Source organism: Bidens hawaiensis, unplaced genomic scaffold (assembly GCF_021521415.1).
Source record: "Bidens hawaiensis isolate Kalapana, Puna unplaced genomic scaffold, B.hawaiensis_p1.1 tig00001236_1, whole genome shotgun sequence".
In the NCBI taxonomy this organism is placed as follows: domain Eukaryota; kingdom Viridiplantae; phylum Streptophyta; class Magnoliopsida; order Asterales; family Asteraceae; genus Bidens; species Bidens hawaiensis.
Genome location: NW_027491070.1, coordinates 2,816,129 through 2,834,568, shown reverse-complemented (window position 1 = coordinate 2,834,568; position 18,440 = coordinate 2,816,129). Strand labels below are relative to the sequence as shown.

At 35.2% G+C, this 18,440-nt stretch overlaps 1 protein-coding gene and 1 pseudogene across 4 annotated transcripts; one reads left to right on the top strand and one right to left on the bottom strand.

Annotated features, from left to right (window-relative positions):
• Positions 1-3,470: 3,470 nt before the first annotated feature.
• LOC143567732 (putative inactive receptor kinase At2g26730) lies at positions 3,471-6,612 on the bottom strand (annotated as a pseudogene). The gene is made up of 2 exons (XR_013141460.1): positions 5,421-6,612; positions 3,471-4,112 (listed from the first exon to the last, which is right to left on the bottom strand). The product of XR_013141460.1 is annotated as a putative inactive receptor kinase At2g26730 (transcript).
• Positions 6,613-9,137: 2,525 nt separating this feature from the next.
• On the top strand, positions 9,138-14,107 carry LOC143569113 (putative inactive receptor kinase At2g26730). Of its 3 annotated transcripts, XM_077055113.1 has the most exons (3): positions 9,159-10,197; positions 10,249-10,444; positions 13,267-14,107. In XM_077055113.1, exons 1-3 carry the CDS (start codon positions 9,322-9,324, stop codon positions 13,908-13,910), a joined length of 1,716 nt encoding a protein of 571 aa, XP_076911228.1. In that variant the 5' UTR covers positions 9,159-9,321; the 3' UTR covers positions 13,911-14,107. The 3 variants fall into 3 exon arrangements, with proteins under 3 accessions (XP_076911222.1, XP_076911228.1, XP_076911217.1); XM_077055107.1 differs by having other exon boundaries at positions 9,138-10,444; positions 13,276-14,107; XM_077055102.1 differs by having other exon boundaries at positions 9,160-10,444.
• The last annotated feature ends 4,333 nt before the right edge of the window (positions 14,108-18,440 follow it).

Genomic DNA, 18,440 nt, shown 5'->3' with positions numbered 1-18,440 from the left:
GACATCAAATATAGATGGACTTGACCAAAGAAGTTAACTAGGTCACCATAGTAGTCGTATAGCCTTATACGACTCATATAGATATATAGTTTTATGTGCAATTCAAGATTCAATCCGATATACATATTGAACAAGAACGACTATTTGACAAGATACAAGATTACGATAACTATTTGAAACAATATAAGATTTCGTCAATTATTTGACACGATACAAGAACCCGCCAATTATTTGACACGATACAGATTCCACCGTTAATTATTTGACATTTTACAAGCTTCCACCGGAGCTACTCTATACAAGACTAGAAGTTTCAACATTTTATTCATTACATTCTTGTTTCCTTTAATTCGTTCTATCACTTGTATTATCAATAATTTTAACTATATCTAGATCGAATTAGGTGGTGAATGTTCCAACATATCAACGATTTCCATCGATAAAGTTTAATCCAAACTAATTTTAATTCATTATGTTTTGTTTTAGTCATTCGTGTCTATAAAATCCTTGCCGATTTGGATTCAAGCTAGTGGTCGTGACATTCGTGTTGTTGTACTCTTCATATGGTCGAAGAAAAAGGTTGCAGGTCATGTGACAAAGTTTTTCTCAAATGCGATTGTAGTGGCGAATACACAGGTACAATGACAATTAAACGTTTTGGTATGAAAAATGCTAAATGTCCATTTGTAACATCCTACTTTAGATAATAATAAATAAAAGAATTTTGTTTACATAATGGTGTATTATTAATTAGTTAAGTTAAATAATAATAATAATAATAATAGAGTGTATGCTTTGAAAATAGAATATGGATTAAGGGATGGTGATTAGCCTAAGGTCCATGTTCTTGGAGGTATTCAGACACTTTTAAACCTTCCTATAACCCTCATTCCATCACCTAGCCTACATATACACACTCAAAAACGCACACAAACACTCCTTCAAACATGGATTCAGATCTGAGCTAAAGAGGAATAGATTTCATGTTCTAACATCATCGTCAAACAAGAAACATGTCTAAGATCCACGTGTTGAATCTGGTCCGAAGCAATACTGGAACCCAAAAAGGTATGTTTATGATATAGATGTTAGTTTTAGAAATCAGTTTGTCTTTAAGATTTGATATGGAGGCAAATCGGATCTTATAGTGTTAGAAAAACATAAACTTTATAGTAAATGACTTAACTTGTGTGAAACGGGACAAACGGGTGACGTTCGGACCTTGTTAAAGCGAGAAGTTGAAGTTGTTATGGCCCATGACTCGTTGTAGTAGTAAAACGGGTCTTTAAGAGACGAAAGAAAACATTTATAACTGAAAGGCATGGAAAACAATATTCGAATCGAGTTCTTGAGGAAACTCGATTCATTTGGAAGAAAAGTCTAAACGAATAGAATCGAAATGAAACTCGATTCGATTTAAATGAAACTCGACTCGATTAAACTCGATTAAATTTAAATGAAACTCAATCCGACTTAAATGAAACTCGACTCGATTTTATCAATTAATGGTGGAGCCAACTTCAATTCTACATTTACCGGCTACATTTTGTTAATTCTTGCTCACAACACTTTAATACTCCACATATTAATTCGTGGCTACATGCACACATTTCACTTTCTTTTAAATTGGTAACATAATGTTACCAATTATTTTAATTTCACCACGGGTTTAATCACTTGTTCGAGCATTAAGCTGAAGAGTGAATACGCGTATGTCTTGCAATGTTTAATTAATAGAATAATTCAACGTTTTAGCTTGTGCTCTCTTGGAACCTACAAAACATAAAAACACATTTGAAGTATCATAATCTTAACTTCAAACTAAATAAATCTATAAAATAAACTATTTAAAATTTTAAATACATGAAATACACTCGGTCATCAATAGATGGTCAGTAAAATGTGATATTTTGGTCTTTTTATGAATCAATATATATTCATTAATCGTGCCCTTTTATGCAAAATTGTGTGATGATGTTGAGTCCGAATTTCTCGTTTTGATGTTGTTAATTGACTAAGTACATGATCTTTGTTAATGACTGAAGCCTATTCCTGAACCTGTTATGATACGTCACTTGACCCGGCCGATCCACTCGTTTTATTAAACTTATTTGGTAGTAAAAATGCCCCAAATTCAGAGACTGTTTTAGGCCTCCAAAAGCCGACCCTGCGATCCAAAATTACCAACAAGACATCCATACAAGGTATTTTATGTGATAGGCTTAGCGAGAGCGTCTTACGGGTTTCAATGTTCCTCCACTCTTAGTGTCACAACAGTATCCAGAGCAAGTCACAACGACCTCTGGATCAAGAGAACCAGTGTTATTGGTAGATGTATCATGATTGATAAACTTTTGTGTTTTTTGATGTACTTATTTTGGTTGTTTGTTTATATTATTTGTTTTTTTTGTTTATTATTAAAAATTACCAACAACAACAAACACGTTAAAGTAATAAAAAGTTTATAAAAAAGACAACTCGTATAGCTATATACTAAATTATTAAAAGTTATAAATTTTGACAAACTACAAAAAAACAAGTCATATAAACTTACACGACTTGTATAGTGACCTATACAATTTGTATACACCTATACAAGTCATCTAACCACAAGACAATATCTAACATCTATATGAGTTATGTAGATTTATACAACAATTGTATAGATGTCATGTATCTGAAGAATGGAGTAGGGGTGTGTTTTTTAACCATACCAGAATACCAAACCCGACCCGAAGCAACCTGATATCCAAATAACCTGACCCGAATGAACCCGGCCTGATTAAACTTATAGCCCACCCGAGAACAAACAATCGGATATTTGGGTTGTAATATTCAAAATCGGGTTGACCCGAACAACCGGAATAACCCAAATAGCTAGGTTCGATGTATTATAAGCCTAGGGTAACCAAATGTCTCATGCTTTCAAGTCTTGGAAGGTGCATGCATACATATCATTAATATTAATAATTAGTTATGGCATCCTATATTCATTCCATTCATAATTTAATTTTAAAAAAACCCGAAATCTCTATTGGTCATATGTAATTATGTATTGATCGGAGGTTCTTCTTCTCCATTCCACAATCGACAGCCGCACATCACATTAATAGCATCACACAAATCCATGAAGCACTCCTACCAAGCTCTGATTTGATTATGATTTTATGAACATTCGAATTATGGTTTTATTTATGATCTTGTAAAAGATGAACTTTTATTAACTTGTTAAACTCGAAACCTGACCCAAACAACCCGACTTTATTTGGGTCAATTTGCTTTGAGTTCAAACCCGAACAACCCGACCCGAACAATCTAAAACCCGAATAAATAACCCGAAGAACACCCCTAGAATGGAGCCCGACCATTTACAATCAACTTCATAACAACTTGAACCAACCCAAAAAAATCACACACAATCTTAGTCCCATAGAATCTTGAAAGAAAAAAAAGAATATCACACAAGAGCATAAGGGTTTATGGTGTGACGGTACTCGTACTCAATGTATCTCGGGTATCTGTTGAAGGCGTATCAGCATACCCTTTCGAGTGGTCACATGAAGACAATCTCGGCCACTTATCAACCATCATGCTAACCACTTCTTCCATTGTTCGTCGTTGATCTCGCTCTTTCAACACACAATTCTTTGCAATTCGCAACAATTGCTTCATCTCTTCAATATTATGCTCCCTCCTTAATTTCAAATCAAAAATCTCAGCCTCCAATTCCTTGGATACAACCGACTGAACCAACTTAGAAAACGAGTCTTGCTTTGGATTTTGGCCCGTTAAAAGCTCCAATAACAAAACCCCAAAGCTATACACATCAGATTGGAATGTAACTTTGCGGTCCTTAGGATCTTCTGGGGCCCGATAACCTGTGATCACTTGATACTATATGGAGCTTGACTCGTCAAAAAGCTTGTTGAGACCGTAGTCAGACAAGGAAGCTTCGATGTTGGTTTCTTGTGATCTGAGGAGGATGTTTGAGGATTTGATGTTGCCGTGAACTTTTCCGGCTTCATGTAGGTATTTAAGTCCCCTAGCGGCACCGAGGGCAATTCTTATACGATGGTCCCAATCAAAGTGTGTTTGTCCCAAAGCTGTACTTCCTACAATTTTGTGGATTTAGAAGCTAAACTCAATGATGTAGTAGGAGTACCACATAACATGAGATATAATATAAATAAGTAAATAACAATTCGTACATTTTATTCATAGAACGTGATCATATGATAAAAGTTGGTATAAGGAAAAATAGAAACATAATAAAGACAACACATTCCAAAAGATTGTGGCAACAAATGATCGACCACATGCAAAAATGAAATCAATTATTATGCCCCCAACATCAATTATTGTAACACCATGATTTAATCATTAGTTCAAAATAAAATCTAGAGATAATAATGAAAGAGTCAAAGAGGGTATGCATCATTATATCCAGCAATTGTGAGCAATTTTCCTTCCGCGCTAATGACATGAGGATGATTTAGCCGTTTAGACTTGTGGCCTTAATGGTCTTAGGTTCAAATTCTGACTGAATATGATTTTTATATAGTGGTAGGTTTCCTTAGTGTTTTTGGATGAGTCAGATCTAGAGCGTTAAAATCAGTATGGACAATACATCCCCTCTCAGAAAGGTTCACTATGATATTAGAGATAGTTTCAAACACAGTTAAAAAATCAATACGTCCAAATGGAAACATTTTAAGCAATTATTATACCCAAACTTATTGTATTTTGACATCGTGTGTGTGTGTGTGTGTGGGTGGGGGGGGGGGGGGGGGTATTCACGGGTGCTTCAAAATACCTATAATCAAATCCTATGTTTGCGGTTAAAACAATTCAATTTCATTCTGGTTCAAGTTTCAAACGAAGAAACGCATCGTTAATGTTTAACCTTAACTTTTGAAAACATAAACTGAGTCATTAACTACAAATAAGTATAGTTCTTCATAGTCTTTTTTAAAATTATATAATTCAACCAATTTTTTGTATTCGTATTTTTGTGTTCGTATGAATCATCCGAAATTTCAGGGATGACTTTGTGTTTAACGATAAAATAATTACCCTTTTTTAAGATTCATTAATCCCTTTTAATATATACATATACCCTATTATGATCTCTATCTAGTTGCTACCAAGGTCTTTTTCTAAACACTTTGTTATATTAAAACTTTAGCATATAATTCTCTTTATAGAAATGACACTTTTGCAGCCAAGGTCTTTTTCTAAATAATTTGTTATATTAAAACTTTAGCATATAATTCTCTTTATAGACATGGAGGATTTGAAAATATTTCATGAGAATGTTTAGATTTTCTTTTTTTTTTTGGGAATACTTTTAAGGAAAACTCTACAGTACTAACTTATTCAAAATTCAGTGATAATAAAAGACCAAAAGACGAAGAAATTACCATGAAGTCGATCATATAAACTACCATCAGGCATGTAATCATAAACAAGCCACTTCTCATGTTTTGAATAATAATAAGCTCGCAATGGCACCACATTGTCGTTCTTCATCTTCCCCAAACTCTCCATTGTTGTCCTGAATTCGTTTGCGGTCACCATGACATCTATGATCAATCTTTTCACGACCACCGTTGTGTTCTTCCCCTCGAGTACTTGTTTGTACGACCTCCCAACACTCCCTTCTCCAAGAACTACCGCGGACGCATTCCACAAGTCATCCAAATCGAGACGGTAAATCCCCTCATCCAACACCACAATGTTGTTTCTCTCCTTGTATAATATTATAGGTTTTGGAGGTTGTTTGGTCTGCTGGTGTATCCTGTTCCGTACAAAGCATACTCTATCAATACCAGCAGACCAGACCCGACCGAAATACCTATTATTTCTGGTGTCTTTTTAGGGGTTTTCAATGGTTCATGATCAATAGGACACAAGGGTAGATACGAACTATTGCATACATTTTTAGAAGGAGCACCGCAAAGGAAAACATTTTTGGAGAATAAATTTTCCGGAAACTTAGAAAGCGAACGTGGAATCGAACTATTTAGTTTATTAAACGACACATTAAATTTTCTTAACTTCTTTGCATTTATGCACGGGAGCTGGCCAGTGAAATTGTTGTCACTTAAGTCGAGTCGAATAAGATTGGGGAAGTTCGAGAAACCCGAAGGGATGGTGCCCGAAAAGTTGTTATTATTTAACGAAAAGTGAGTAAGGGAGGTGAGGTTGGAGAAATCCGGAGGGAGTTCACCCGAGAGGCGGTTAAACCTGAGGGATAACACCCGAAGGCCAATTAACTTTCCAATCGTATTCAATGGTATTTTTCCGACGAGACTCCTCCCGGGTAACTTAAGGTAGACGACAGTTTCGTTGTTGGTGTTACAAGTAATGCCTTTCCAAGAGCAAGCGGGTTCGGAAGTGTTCCAAGTAGTGTTGTTAGGAACATTATGGAAGAAGTCAACGAGCGCTTGCCTCTCCTCAGAAAATAGCGAATCATGAGGTTTTGGTTTGGGTTCGGGTTCGGGTTCGGGTTCGGGTTTCACATGATCACTACACTCGTTTTGTAGTGGGAAAACAATAAGGAGTGAAAATAGGAAAATGGTTACTAGAGACATGGGGTGTGATGTTGTTTGGTAAGATAGTGAGGAGGTTTAAAGGGGGATACTTATAGAGGTAAAAGGCCTGGCTTGGCCTGTCCATTAACCTTTTCCAAAACTAACCACGTTAAATCCTGACAACTCGACTGACTTTTAATTATTAACTTGACGAGAATTTTAGTCAATCAGATTACGCCACCTGTCATAAAATCGTTGATTTGGCAATTTTATTAACAAACCATCTCTAACGGGATTCACGCAGCCCATGTCTTCGGTGGTCCGCCTAGTTGTTTGTTTGGTGGACTCGCATTAGCGTCCCCGTTGGGTTTTTATTGATCAATTTTCATATATATTTTTTAAATTCGTTTGCCGCTAGGACTTTGACACAACAATTTGAACGTGATCGGCTCATCTCCCACCTTTGGATTCTAGAAACTGACGAGTGAAACAATCAAATCTTTTAACAGCGTTTGTAACTATCATCAATACCTTATTTATAAAATACAGTAAGTTTATGAATACGTTGTTACCAACAAACCAGATGGTGACGGATTATTTTCCTATTTGGACTAAGTTTTTCCCTCTTCCGCCAAACGTATGGTGACGACATGTTGTTGGAATAGGTAGCCCTAAAACCAAAAAAATTCTAGAGCTTATCAACGATATGTCATCATTGCAGGCTTCTTATGTCGAACGACTTCATGTCATCACTAAAGGGTCGATGTACTAGATGATAGGGCACCTTGCTTATTGATATGCTTATGTCACTAGCTAGTCTCATTCTTCCAAGGAGTTATCAATGGAGTGGTCACAATTCCAACTAGTAGTACACCGTGTGCGTGGAAATGCAAGTACTTCCGACGTTGCATGACTTTCCTAAATCGTTGAGGCTCTCATGACGAGATGTAGGAGCAGCAAGTGACCCAAGCAATTCATCACAAATCGAGTAAAAGAGATTTTCAAACATTTGGCACGTCACACAAGGCTCATATATGCTCGACTCTTTTTGGACTATATTTTTAAAGCTTAAACTCAGTTCGTAGTTACACTTTGAAACTCGAGACTGAGTCAGGTTAGACTCATTCCTTTATATGTTAAAGAGTCATACTTGTGTTACACATACTTAAACCACTAGATTAATCAACATATCAATGAATTTTGATGACTAAGAACGTTCCAAGGAGGTCATTGTTGGGATGTTATAGTGGAGCTATTCGAAAGATAAGATTGGGGTGAAAGGGCACAAAATGATGTTAATGGAACGGATGGTGTGTTCCGTTTTGGGAGCCTGTATACGGATAGGAAAAGTGGAATCGCATGCCATTATGAAATATGAATGCAATGCAAAATTGGTGGAAGGAAGGGTTGGCGTTGTGACATCAAAATTGTTTTATCTTAAGCTCAAATTGTGTATCCAGTAGCTTTCTACTTCAAAGACCTTAAAATGTTTTGAAATGATTTCGGAGGACACTTTAAAGCTTAAGGTTGCAAAACATCTAGAAACCGGTGCAATTGTGCCAACTACGACTCCGATAAATTGTACTATGAGAATCGCTATCATGGACACAACTATAATCCGAGTTACAATCCTTCTCCAAAATAGAATTAATCGTCTAGGATATCGTAAGAGGGTGTAAGATAGTGATTAAAACACATATTACCCCAGAAGCAGACGTGGTTGGAAAGCAATTCAGCTGCTATTAATTGGGGGCTGCCACTCCCCGCCATGATCCAATGGTTGATCACATGCTTTTCTAGGCATCAGTTCGGGTCGGGAACCGAACCGGTTCTTGATTGGAACCGGTGCCATTTTATAACCCGGTGTGAAAAAACCGGTTTGGAACCGGTTCGGGTTTTCCATTTGAACCCGATTTGTGCACCTCTAGTTTAAACGAATAAATCTAACGGCTTGCATCACTCTTCCCCACTATTCCCTTTGAGAACTTGCTGTAATAAGATACTCCAAATGCCAAAACTGTTTAATAACAGATAATAACAATAGTAATATAGTAAAGGAATATATATCTCATAGAATAGTAACCAATTTTCAAAAGTGTTACAATTAAGTCACTCATGCATATTTTTCTTAAATTGGGTCACTAAATCTTCAAATCGAGTCTCACCGATTTTTTTGTGTGTCAAGAATAAAATGTGGAATATAAGATGTGGGTGTCGAAATTTGCAATATATATAATTATATTTAAAAATAAAAATAAAAAACGTTAATTATTTCAAAATTCAAAAATAAAAAATAAAATTCACGTCGTCACTCAACGTCAACATCAAAAAAATATATAAAAGGATTTTCTATGTGAAAAAAAAAACGCTAAAAAACATGTTAAAACCTTTAATCTAATAAAATATGAAAATTGAGTTATTTAGTTGGAATATTTTTTAAATTTAAGTGATTTAGTTGAAACATTTTTGAAATTTGGTTATTATTATATGAAAAATAGTAACGAGTAATGACGATTTCAATTAGAATTTCAATTAGCAAGGGCTATGTAGACCTACCAAAAATGCTAAAAACCCTACTTTAAAGCTTTTTACATTCACATTATTACATGTGTCACCTATTGATTGTAGCACACCTGTCCAATTCCAAAATTGTTATCCAAAAATTATTCTTTTCTACTATCCAAGTGAAATAAAATTAATAATTAAACTATAGTTAAACCCTAACACCTTTTATAAATATTCCTCACTCCCCCCTTAATATTCATCACACACACACACTCAAACATCCATGTCTCCGGTAGCCATTTTCCTGCTTTCACTTATAATTCTTCCACTCCAAACCGCCCGCAGCGCCGGCGACGACGACAACCCCAAAGAAACCCTGAAATCCAACGAGCGGGACGCGCTCCTCACCTTCATCAATGGAGTTGATCATGACCCAACTAAGCTCACCTGGGACAAGTTCAAACGCGCATGCTACGACTGGAAAGGCGTTATTTGCGACCCCGAAAAAACCACCGTCCTCTACATCCGCTTACCCGCCATCTCTCTCCTAGGAAAAATACCAGATAACTCACTCGGAAAGCTACCAAGCCTTCGTGTATTATCCATCCACGATAACGCCCTATCCGACAAGCTCCCACCTGATTTCGCCGAGCTTACCTCGCTCACTCGCCTTTACATACATAAAAACCAATTTTCGGGCCAGCTTCCCTACATAGAAGCGGATAATTTAATCAAACTTGATGTCTCGGTTAATAAATTAGTCAGTTCCATTCCACATCCGTTTTCTAAGTTCTCGTTGTCGTCATTCGACAACAACGATTACTTATGTGGTCCTCCGACCAAAAACGTGTGCAACGACACGTTTAATCCACCTCCGGATTGGGTAAAACCGAAGAAACACAGAATTGACGTACGGTTAATCGTCTGGATTACCGTAGCGTCAGGGATAGTGTTATTTATCCTTCTTTTGATCATACGGAAAATGATGTATAGTGAGACCAAACGACGTCGTCCTCTTTTAGTAGAGGTTAACAATTTGGTGTTTTTGGAGGACGGGTTTGGTTTCAAATTGGACGATTTGTTGAATGCGTCCGCGGAGGTTCTAGGGGAAGGGAGTGTTGGGACGTCGTACAAACAGACGGTTGTGGGAAAGGAGATGGTAATCGGGGAGTTAGGGAGCGTTGGGACGTCGAAAAAACGAGTGGAGGAGAAGAAGAGGATGGTTGTGGTGAAAAGATTGAGAGATGTTAAGGTGAAAGAACTCGAATTTAGAGATACAATGGAGGTTTTTAGGAAAGTGAAGAGCATAAACTTGGTTCCATTGGTAGCTTATTATTATTCGGAGTATGAGAAATGGCTTGTTTATGATTACATGCCTGGTGGTAGCTTATCTGACCGTCTTCATGGTACGTTCTTCATATTCGTTTATTTATTTATTTATGACAGCCAGTAGCGAAGTTTGAAAGAGTTCGTTGGGGGCTCGGTTAATTTGCATCATTAATTAGTTTTCACTAGAATTATACGAGTCATAAAAGGTTACATTGGTCGCATAAATTTATAAAGACCATATAACTTTTGCGAACCGACTTAAAGGGTGTATATGTATGTACATTTCCTGATCAAATGACAACTTTTATTAATAACGGCAAACTAACAAGACGTTATATGTCGGGAAAACAAATAAAAATGTTACATGGTTTATATGACAGCTTGTATACAATATGTACCATATATATAAAACCTTCGTTGTGGTTTAATGATAAGTTGAAAATGTTACATGGTTTAATTTGAAAAACTTGAAACACGTGAAGCATGAATGTTTCTTTGAAACATTATGCTTTAGTGCCAATGATGAGTTGGGTACAGCCTTATGCAATAGCTTTATTGAGAGAAATAATCTATAAAAGTAGTAGTGATATATTTAATTTAAAACTTTAGTCTAAAATATTTTAGATATATATTTGACAAGAACATAGATGTGTTTAAAAAAGAATTTATACCAAAGTTTAAGATAGATCCTAGAATTCCTTGTCACTTGTCATGAGTGATGCTATTTTCTTGCAACAAGAGAGAGAATGAGGTATAAATTGGAAGGAGGATACTTCTTAAAACTGTTAAAAGTTAAAACAAAGGGTGATTGTAAATCGTTAATATCAACCGATCACCATTCAAGTTAAAGATCGACTGGTTTGATCGTTTGGAAAACTATATGGCTCGGTTTACATTTTGAAAAGTTAGGTTAGCATAATATATGGCTTGAAACTCAGCAATATTGAATTAATTGATTAAAACACTATAAATTTTCAGAATTATAGAAAACCATCATCATATTTTCTTAACACTAGATCATCAATATGTGAATTTTTTTTTGGTTTTCAATTCTATTTTTATTATTATTGTTTATATATAACACAAACCGAGCTACATCTGGATAATGGGTAACCGGGCAACAAGCTGCGCCGCTATCCCCTTTTGAATCGCAAAGCCTATTCTACCAAATATAAATCCTTAGTTCCCTCGGGCTCTGCGAGTCACTGTGGACCATCTTCTGCACCCGCTACAAGAAGCGAACCGCCTCGGAAGCTAGGGATCCAAAAGTGTCGAAGGCAAATGGAATGAACACGTGCTGATTCTCCAAACACGTTGTCTCATGCTTAGCAACTTTCCTAAATATACTTTATGTTTTTATCCATAATTTTATAAGAAATGTTTGAAATCGGATTTGTTTTAACCGGTATATATAGTATGTTTCACACAGTGGCGAAGCTTGGACTCGAGCGTAGGGGGGCGAACTCAAAATGTATTTAAAAAAACCATAAACGAGGGGGGCGGCACAAATTTTTGGCCGAAACGGGTAAATTTAAACTACGTATAAAATTTTCGGACTAAAAAACGGATACGTTTATACTACTGCGAAAAAAATATGGAGTTTTCGGGGAAAAACGAGTAAGTTTACACTACCTATTAAATTTTCCGGGCGAAAAAACGGATACATTTACACTACTGTGAAAAAAAATAGGGAGGTCAGGCTCATATTTTCGGGCGAAAACAAGTAAGTTTACACTACGTATTAAATTTTCGGGCGATAAACGGATACATTTACACTACTATGAATAAAAATAGGGAGGTCGGATTCAAATTTTCGGGCGAAAACGAGTAAGTTTACACTACATTTTAAATTTTCTGACGAAAAACGGAAAATTTTACACCACTGCGCAAAAAAACAGGGGGGGTGCGAGGCCACCTCTGGCCCTAATAAAACTTCGCCATTGGTTCCACTTGATTTCTTGTTTTCCAAAAATATATTTTATGTTTTTATCCATAGTTTTTATTAAAACCAGACCATAGCTAGACACCCTTGAATATAAATCAATCCTTTGCCATTGAAAACTCAATAATTAAGTTGAGAGTATACATATTCATGTATGCAATTATACTCTCTTTCGTCATCATTTTCTATTCTTATTTTGAATTTTGTAGAACATATATTTTTACTCCTGAAATTCATTTAACCTAATTAAGTATTCATATTCATAAAAGTTCCTCTATATTAATATGAGTGAGTTCTTTATATTGTATAGAGTGGTTGTAAATGAAAGATAGAGAAAATATCACTATTCATGAGTAATTTTGGTAAAACATTGTTCGTACTCTATAATTTTTTTAATGTTTGTCTATAGTGGTTATAAGTAGAGGAAATAAAAAATAATAATAAGTATATGAAAAATATAATTTAATTGAAAACGAGAGAGATAGAGAGAGAGAAAATATAATCCTTTTAGTATAATTAGAGAGATAGAGATAGAAAACCTTTTGGAGATGCTCTAATTGCAAGGATTTAAACCTACAGTAATTTGTTAAAGGCAAACAATATAGCACTACATCACTAAGTGATGGGTTTATTTTGAATTCATAATAAAATTATGGTGTTACAATTTATGTTTGAGGTATAATAATTTCTCAAAATGTTTCCCATTTTTTTTGCCCCCGTCCTTTAGTTGCCACAATCTTTTTGAGATGTGCCATCTCTATTATATATCCTTTTGTTTTCTTGCATACTAACTTTTATCACATGATCACATTCTATAAAAATCCACGAAAGGTGATTTTTTTAATAATTGATATTATTAATCTACTTTTAGATGGATTATAAATCATCTCTCACAACGATTAATGGGTTGTATAGTTGGATCCATTTATCAAATACGAGTAAATGACTATTTTGTAGGAAGTATAGGTTCGCGACAAACACGACTCAATTGGGACCAACGGATGAGAATTGCAATGAGTGCCGCTAAGGGACTGGCATACTTACATGAAGCTGGAGTTGTTCATGGCAACATTAAATCATCAAACATCCTCCTCCGTCAAGAAACCAACGAAGCTTCCTTGTCTGACTACGGCCTCAACACGCTTTTTGGCGAGCCAGGTTCTTTAAACCGTCATGTCACTGGTTATTGGGCCCCGGAAGCTTTCAAGACAAGGAAAGTCACATTTAAATCTGATGTTTATAGCTTTGGGGTCTTGTTATTGGAGCTTTTAACAGGCAAAACTGTAAAGCAAGCCTCATTGGGTGAGGAAGGGGTCCATTTTTCGAACTTGGTCGAGTCAGTTATATGGGACGAACCAAAGCTTGAGATTTTTGATGTGGAATTAGGGAGAGATCGTAATTTTGAGATGTTGCAATTGTTACAAATTGCTAAGGATTGCGTATTGATTGTGCCTGAAAACCGACCAACAATGCATGATGTGGTGCGGAGGATGGATGATATGTGGTTGAGACCATCATTCGATGACCACTCTAGGGGATATGATGAAACCCCTTCAACGGACACCCGGGATACACCAAGTACAAGTATCTTCACACCGTAAACTCGTATAATCTAATGTGATTGCTTTTCGGTTTGGTGGTTTATGTTACTAAAATTGCGTGTGATTTTTATGGGTTGGGACAAGTTTCCATGAAATTAGGTGTTTAGGAGGTTGTGTACCTTTGTTTGGGGTGTGTTCTAAAATCTAAACCTTTTGGATCAATGAATAAATTAACAAAGGAAATTCTAAATGTAAAAGCCTTTTTTTTTGTTCGTGTTTGAGAAGATTCATTTAACTCGACTATGCAACATAAACTTGACACATTTAACTAAACATGTCGTTTATTTAAATACTTACACATACATGTTAATTTAATAAGTGGGTTAGATCACATGCTTAACATATTATATGTCAATTCGATCAATAATATGAATTAATGACATGACATGAATTTTGCACGGCTATATATAAGAGTTCAATTAGTGTCACATATTTAACATAATTACCGGCACACTCATTAACAAGGTTAATAAGCAATTAGACATAACTAACACATTAAAATAAAAGTTACCAAAGGTTAGGGGAGGAAGTTAACTTATTTTTTAGTTTAATTCTCATCAAAGTGATAAACGACTCTTAAACGTGTCATGTCTACCCACCCATTAACGTAATTATCATGATTGGTTAAACGTGCTATTCATGACAAACATTATAGGTGTGTTCCCTTTAGATAAGTTTCTCAATTGTGGCGTCCGTTTACAACTCAAACCTGTTTAACACAGATTTATCCGAATTCATATAGTCATGCCGTATTAATAGGCCGTTTATATTTCATATATGTATGAAAAATAGTTATGAAATGAAACCAATAAACCTTGGAGTCTTGGACACCAGCATTGTGTTTAAACACATTTTTCAAACAGTACTAATTTTGTAAATACTTTAATTTTTAAACTCCACCATTTTGGTAAAATAAGTTTTTCAAATACATCGATCCTTTTGGGAAAAAGATCCCGTGAAGACCGTAAAGTACTACAGAAGACTTTATATTAGTTGCAATTGCAAGTAGTTAATTAAGCTTTTGTTTTTAATTCGAATAATGTGGCATTATTAAACATCAACATAATGAAGTTTGATTTCGATCTAACTACTTTAATAATTAATATATATTAATGTACCGGTCTGTCAGCCTTAGTCGGGTTGAGTTACTAAAAGTAAATACTTGATACTATATATTTAACCAGTGTAATACACGTGTCTTTAACCTAGCTATATGTTTACTAATGATACATTATTTATAAAGCAATTAAAATATAATAGCATATTCGTTATTCAACTATTCTTAAACAAATTATTACATATTAATTAGGCTTTGAACACTAGCGTTTTATGTTTGATAAGAACTTAGTGGATGGTGAGCCAAAGAGGCTTTTGAGTTTTGAGATGTCTTTTCGACGTAATGGTTGCAATTAAAGTTTAATCGATGGTTCCCAGCCACTCACTTTACATAAGTAAGATCAAGTGATCGATGGGACCAAAATGTGTGGTTGTCGCAGTTACAATAGACAAGGAATGAAGTAAAATTGATGTGTATATTGTTGTTTTGTGCTATGATTTTTTATGTGAGACTGTGAGTTTGTTTTTTTATGATTTGTAATTTCTTGTTCGTAGAATTCTTTCATGCAGTCATGTGTCTTTTTCTTGGCTTAATTTTTTTTTATTAAACGATATTTTTTTAAATTATTTAATCTCATTAAACTCAAATCAAAACGATTACAAAAAATATCATGTAAACGGACAACAAGTTGCGCTACAACCCTTTTCGAATAGCAAAGGCGATCTTGCTAAAAACGAAGCTTTGGGACTTAGGAGCCGAAAAAGTACTATGCACGACCCGCTGAACTTTGCTCAGAAAATTTACTGTCTCTAGGGTCAGGAAACAAAATATATCAAAAGAAATTGGGAGAAACACATGTTAATACTCTAAACAAGCTTTTTCATGCTTAGCAATTTTGTCTGATCGATTCAACCTTCAAGAGAAGACACTCATGTAAGGTCCACACAAGCGTGTTTCCCGCTTATCAACCCAAACACAAGAGTATTAGTTGGTCGTAAAGTAGATCTCCCTTCAAACGGAGCCGTCAAAAAGTTAACAGTACGTGGCCTCCTTTTTGTCGGAAATCTCTGTTTGTTTTAGAACATCATACAGAGCATCCCTAACCAACTATTGCATGTATTTAAACCATGTAATTCTTTGCAACGCATGGCTTAATTACTTTGAAAAAAGAATAAACGGTTTATAAGCTAAGTGGTTGTATTTGTAAATTGTGATTATTCATGTACGGATTAAGTGATCTAAATGGTGTAAGTTATGAATACAACTAGATTTGGATTAACAGTAAAATGAGATACAATGCCACATATATAAGCTCATAAATAGAATGAGAATCGCTTGCCGCCGATTTTGTTACCAAACATTTAGCGACCAATCGTGCGACCCAAACTACTAGCGACTGTTAAAAAGTTGCTACCGGTTTTGTGATCCTCATTTTATTGATCAAATATTAAAGTTGTTATTCTTCCCAAACATTTCACACTACATTCAATATGCATTATTGAATAAAAGCTTTTAAAATTGAAAAAAAAATCAAATCAAATGGAATTCACTTTTTTAGACATCACGTGCAATGATTGTGAAGCTTTCAAGAAATTGTTTTCCACTATTATTGCAAATAAAGTTAAGGGTTGGCCCAGGAGATTGGATAAATTATTTAGTACGTTCCTATAATAAAATATAAATCAAAATCCAAAATATTATCATCTATCTACTTTTTTGGGTCACAAAATAGACTAGTGACTGCTGCCAAAGCAGCTTTAAGGAGGAGCATGATTCATGTGTTTCCCACAATATTATTACAAAGTTGTTAGACGCTAGTCAAGCGATCATGTATCGTTAAGGGTAAATCAGCTTTAAGGAAGAGCATATGTTTAGTACGTGATTTCTGAAGATGGGATTTTTGAAGTTTTCTCATAAAATTAATTTTTTTTATAATCTCTCCTTTGGTGTTTTGGCGGCCGGTTACATTTGTCGGTAATCACTTGCGACCATTTTGGTGACCACAATATTGTTTTTTTTTTTTTGTTTTTTTTTTGCTAGTGTTATTACCATCACAAATTGAGCGTCCGGATGCAGCTGATTTAGTTACTATTCCTTTAATGACAATATTATTGCAACCTAACTGTTAGTGACCGTAATCATGACGAAAACTATTTGCGACTAAACCTATCTAAGACCTTTTTGTCAAGTGATTTAGCAGCCAAGTTTAGTTCTAAACTACGACTACTTTTGTGATCTCCATTTTCTTCGCAAACAATTATGTGCTATCCAGCCGGTGTACGTAATTCATCATCACACCGGTTAAAGAAACCGGTTGAAAGTTAACTACTTCCAACTGTAAGTCAATTTAGCTATTGTGACCATAACAATAACAATACTAATTAACAACTATAATAAGTATTAGTCCAAATTAATTATGTAATTAAACTAATAATTATTATGCTTGTAAATCTTAACTCCTATACTTTTATCTCAACTGTGCTTTGCAAAATGTTTATACATTGTTCAAAAATCAAGTTGTTACTATTCCCAAACATTGCAAACGGCCACGTATATATTCTATATGCATTATTGAATAAAACCTTTTGAAACCGAAATAAAAATCAAATGGAATCCACTTTTAGACCGTACTATGAGTCTTTGAGTGGGAAGCTTTCAAGAATTCTTTTAATTCCACAATTATTGTAAATAAAGTTTCATGGATTTGATATAATATTTTTTTCTTATAATAAAAAATAAAAATAAAAAATCCACACAATTATCATGTATCTGCTTTTGGGTCACAAACTAAAGTAGTGATCAGTGATCACTGCTAAAGCAGCTTTAAGGAAGAGCATGATACATGTTTTTCCAGTAATATATTTAGTTACCGTCCGTAAGTCTAACTCATATGCAAATTTGAAATATAACAACTTATAATATAGCTCAAATTCCTAATCCTAGAGACCCAACTTCAATTCATCTCCAATATCAAATCCAATATGAGTTACACCTACTCAACAGATGACTATCTCCAACTTGTCGATGAACTCGTCGACGGCTACAATCTTCCCAAGAATATTATATATACGTTGCTTGGTTACGTGAAGCCTATATACCGATCCGATATGGAAAAAAAGTATAGTGAACCTATGTTATGGATTGGTTTGTTTATCGGATTAGCAAGCTTGGTGTGCATCCTTGCTATGGTGGCTGATTTTTTGCATGGTTTACGTAGCCGAAAGCTATGGTTTCCGTGCAAGTATTTTAGAATGAATGTTGCTTTTCTAGTTGTTATATTTGTGGCAATGAAGCTACTTGTGGATAGAAGTGGTGTGATACCGGGTGACGTGGATCAAGCCGGAAAGCTTGAAAGCATGGCCTTTATGTGCATCATGATGGCTAACTTATTGCCATGTTTAGCAACTGAAGAGGTAGGTCACAGCAGAGCCCAGTTGGTCCCGCAAGACTCACCTTGAACAGGGACGTCTGCG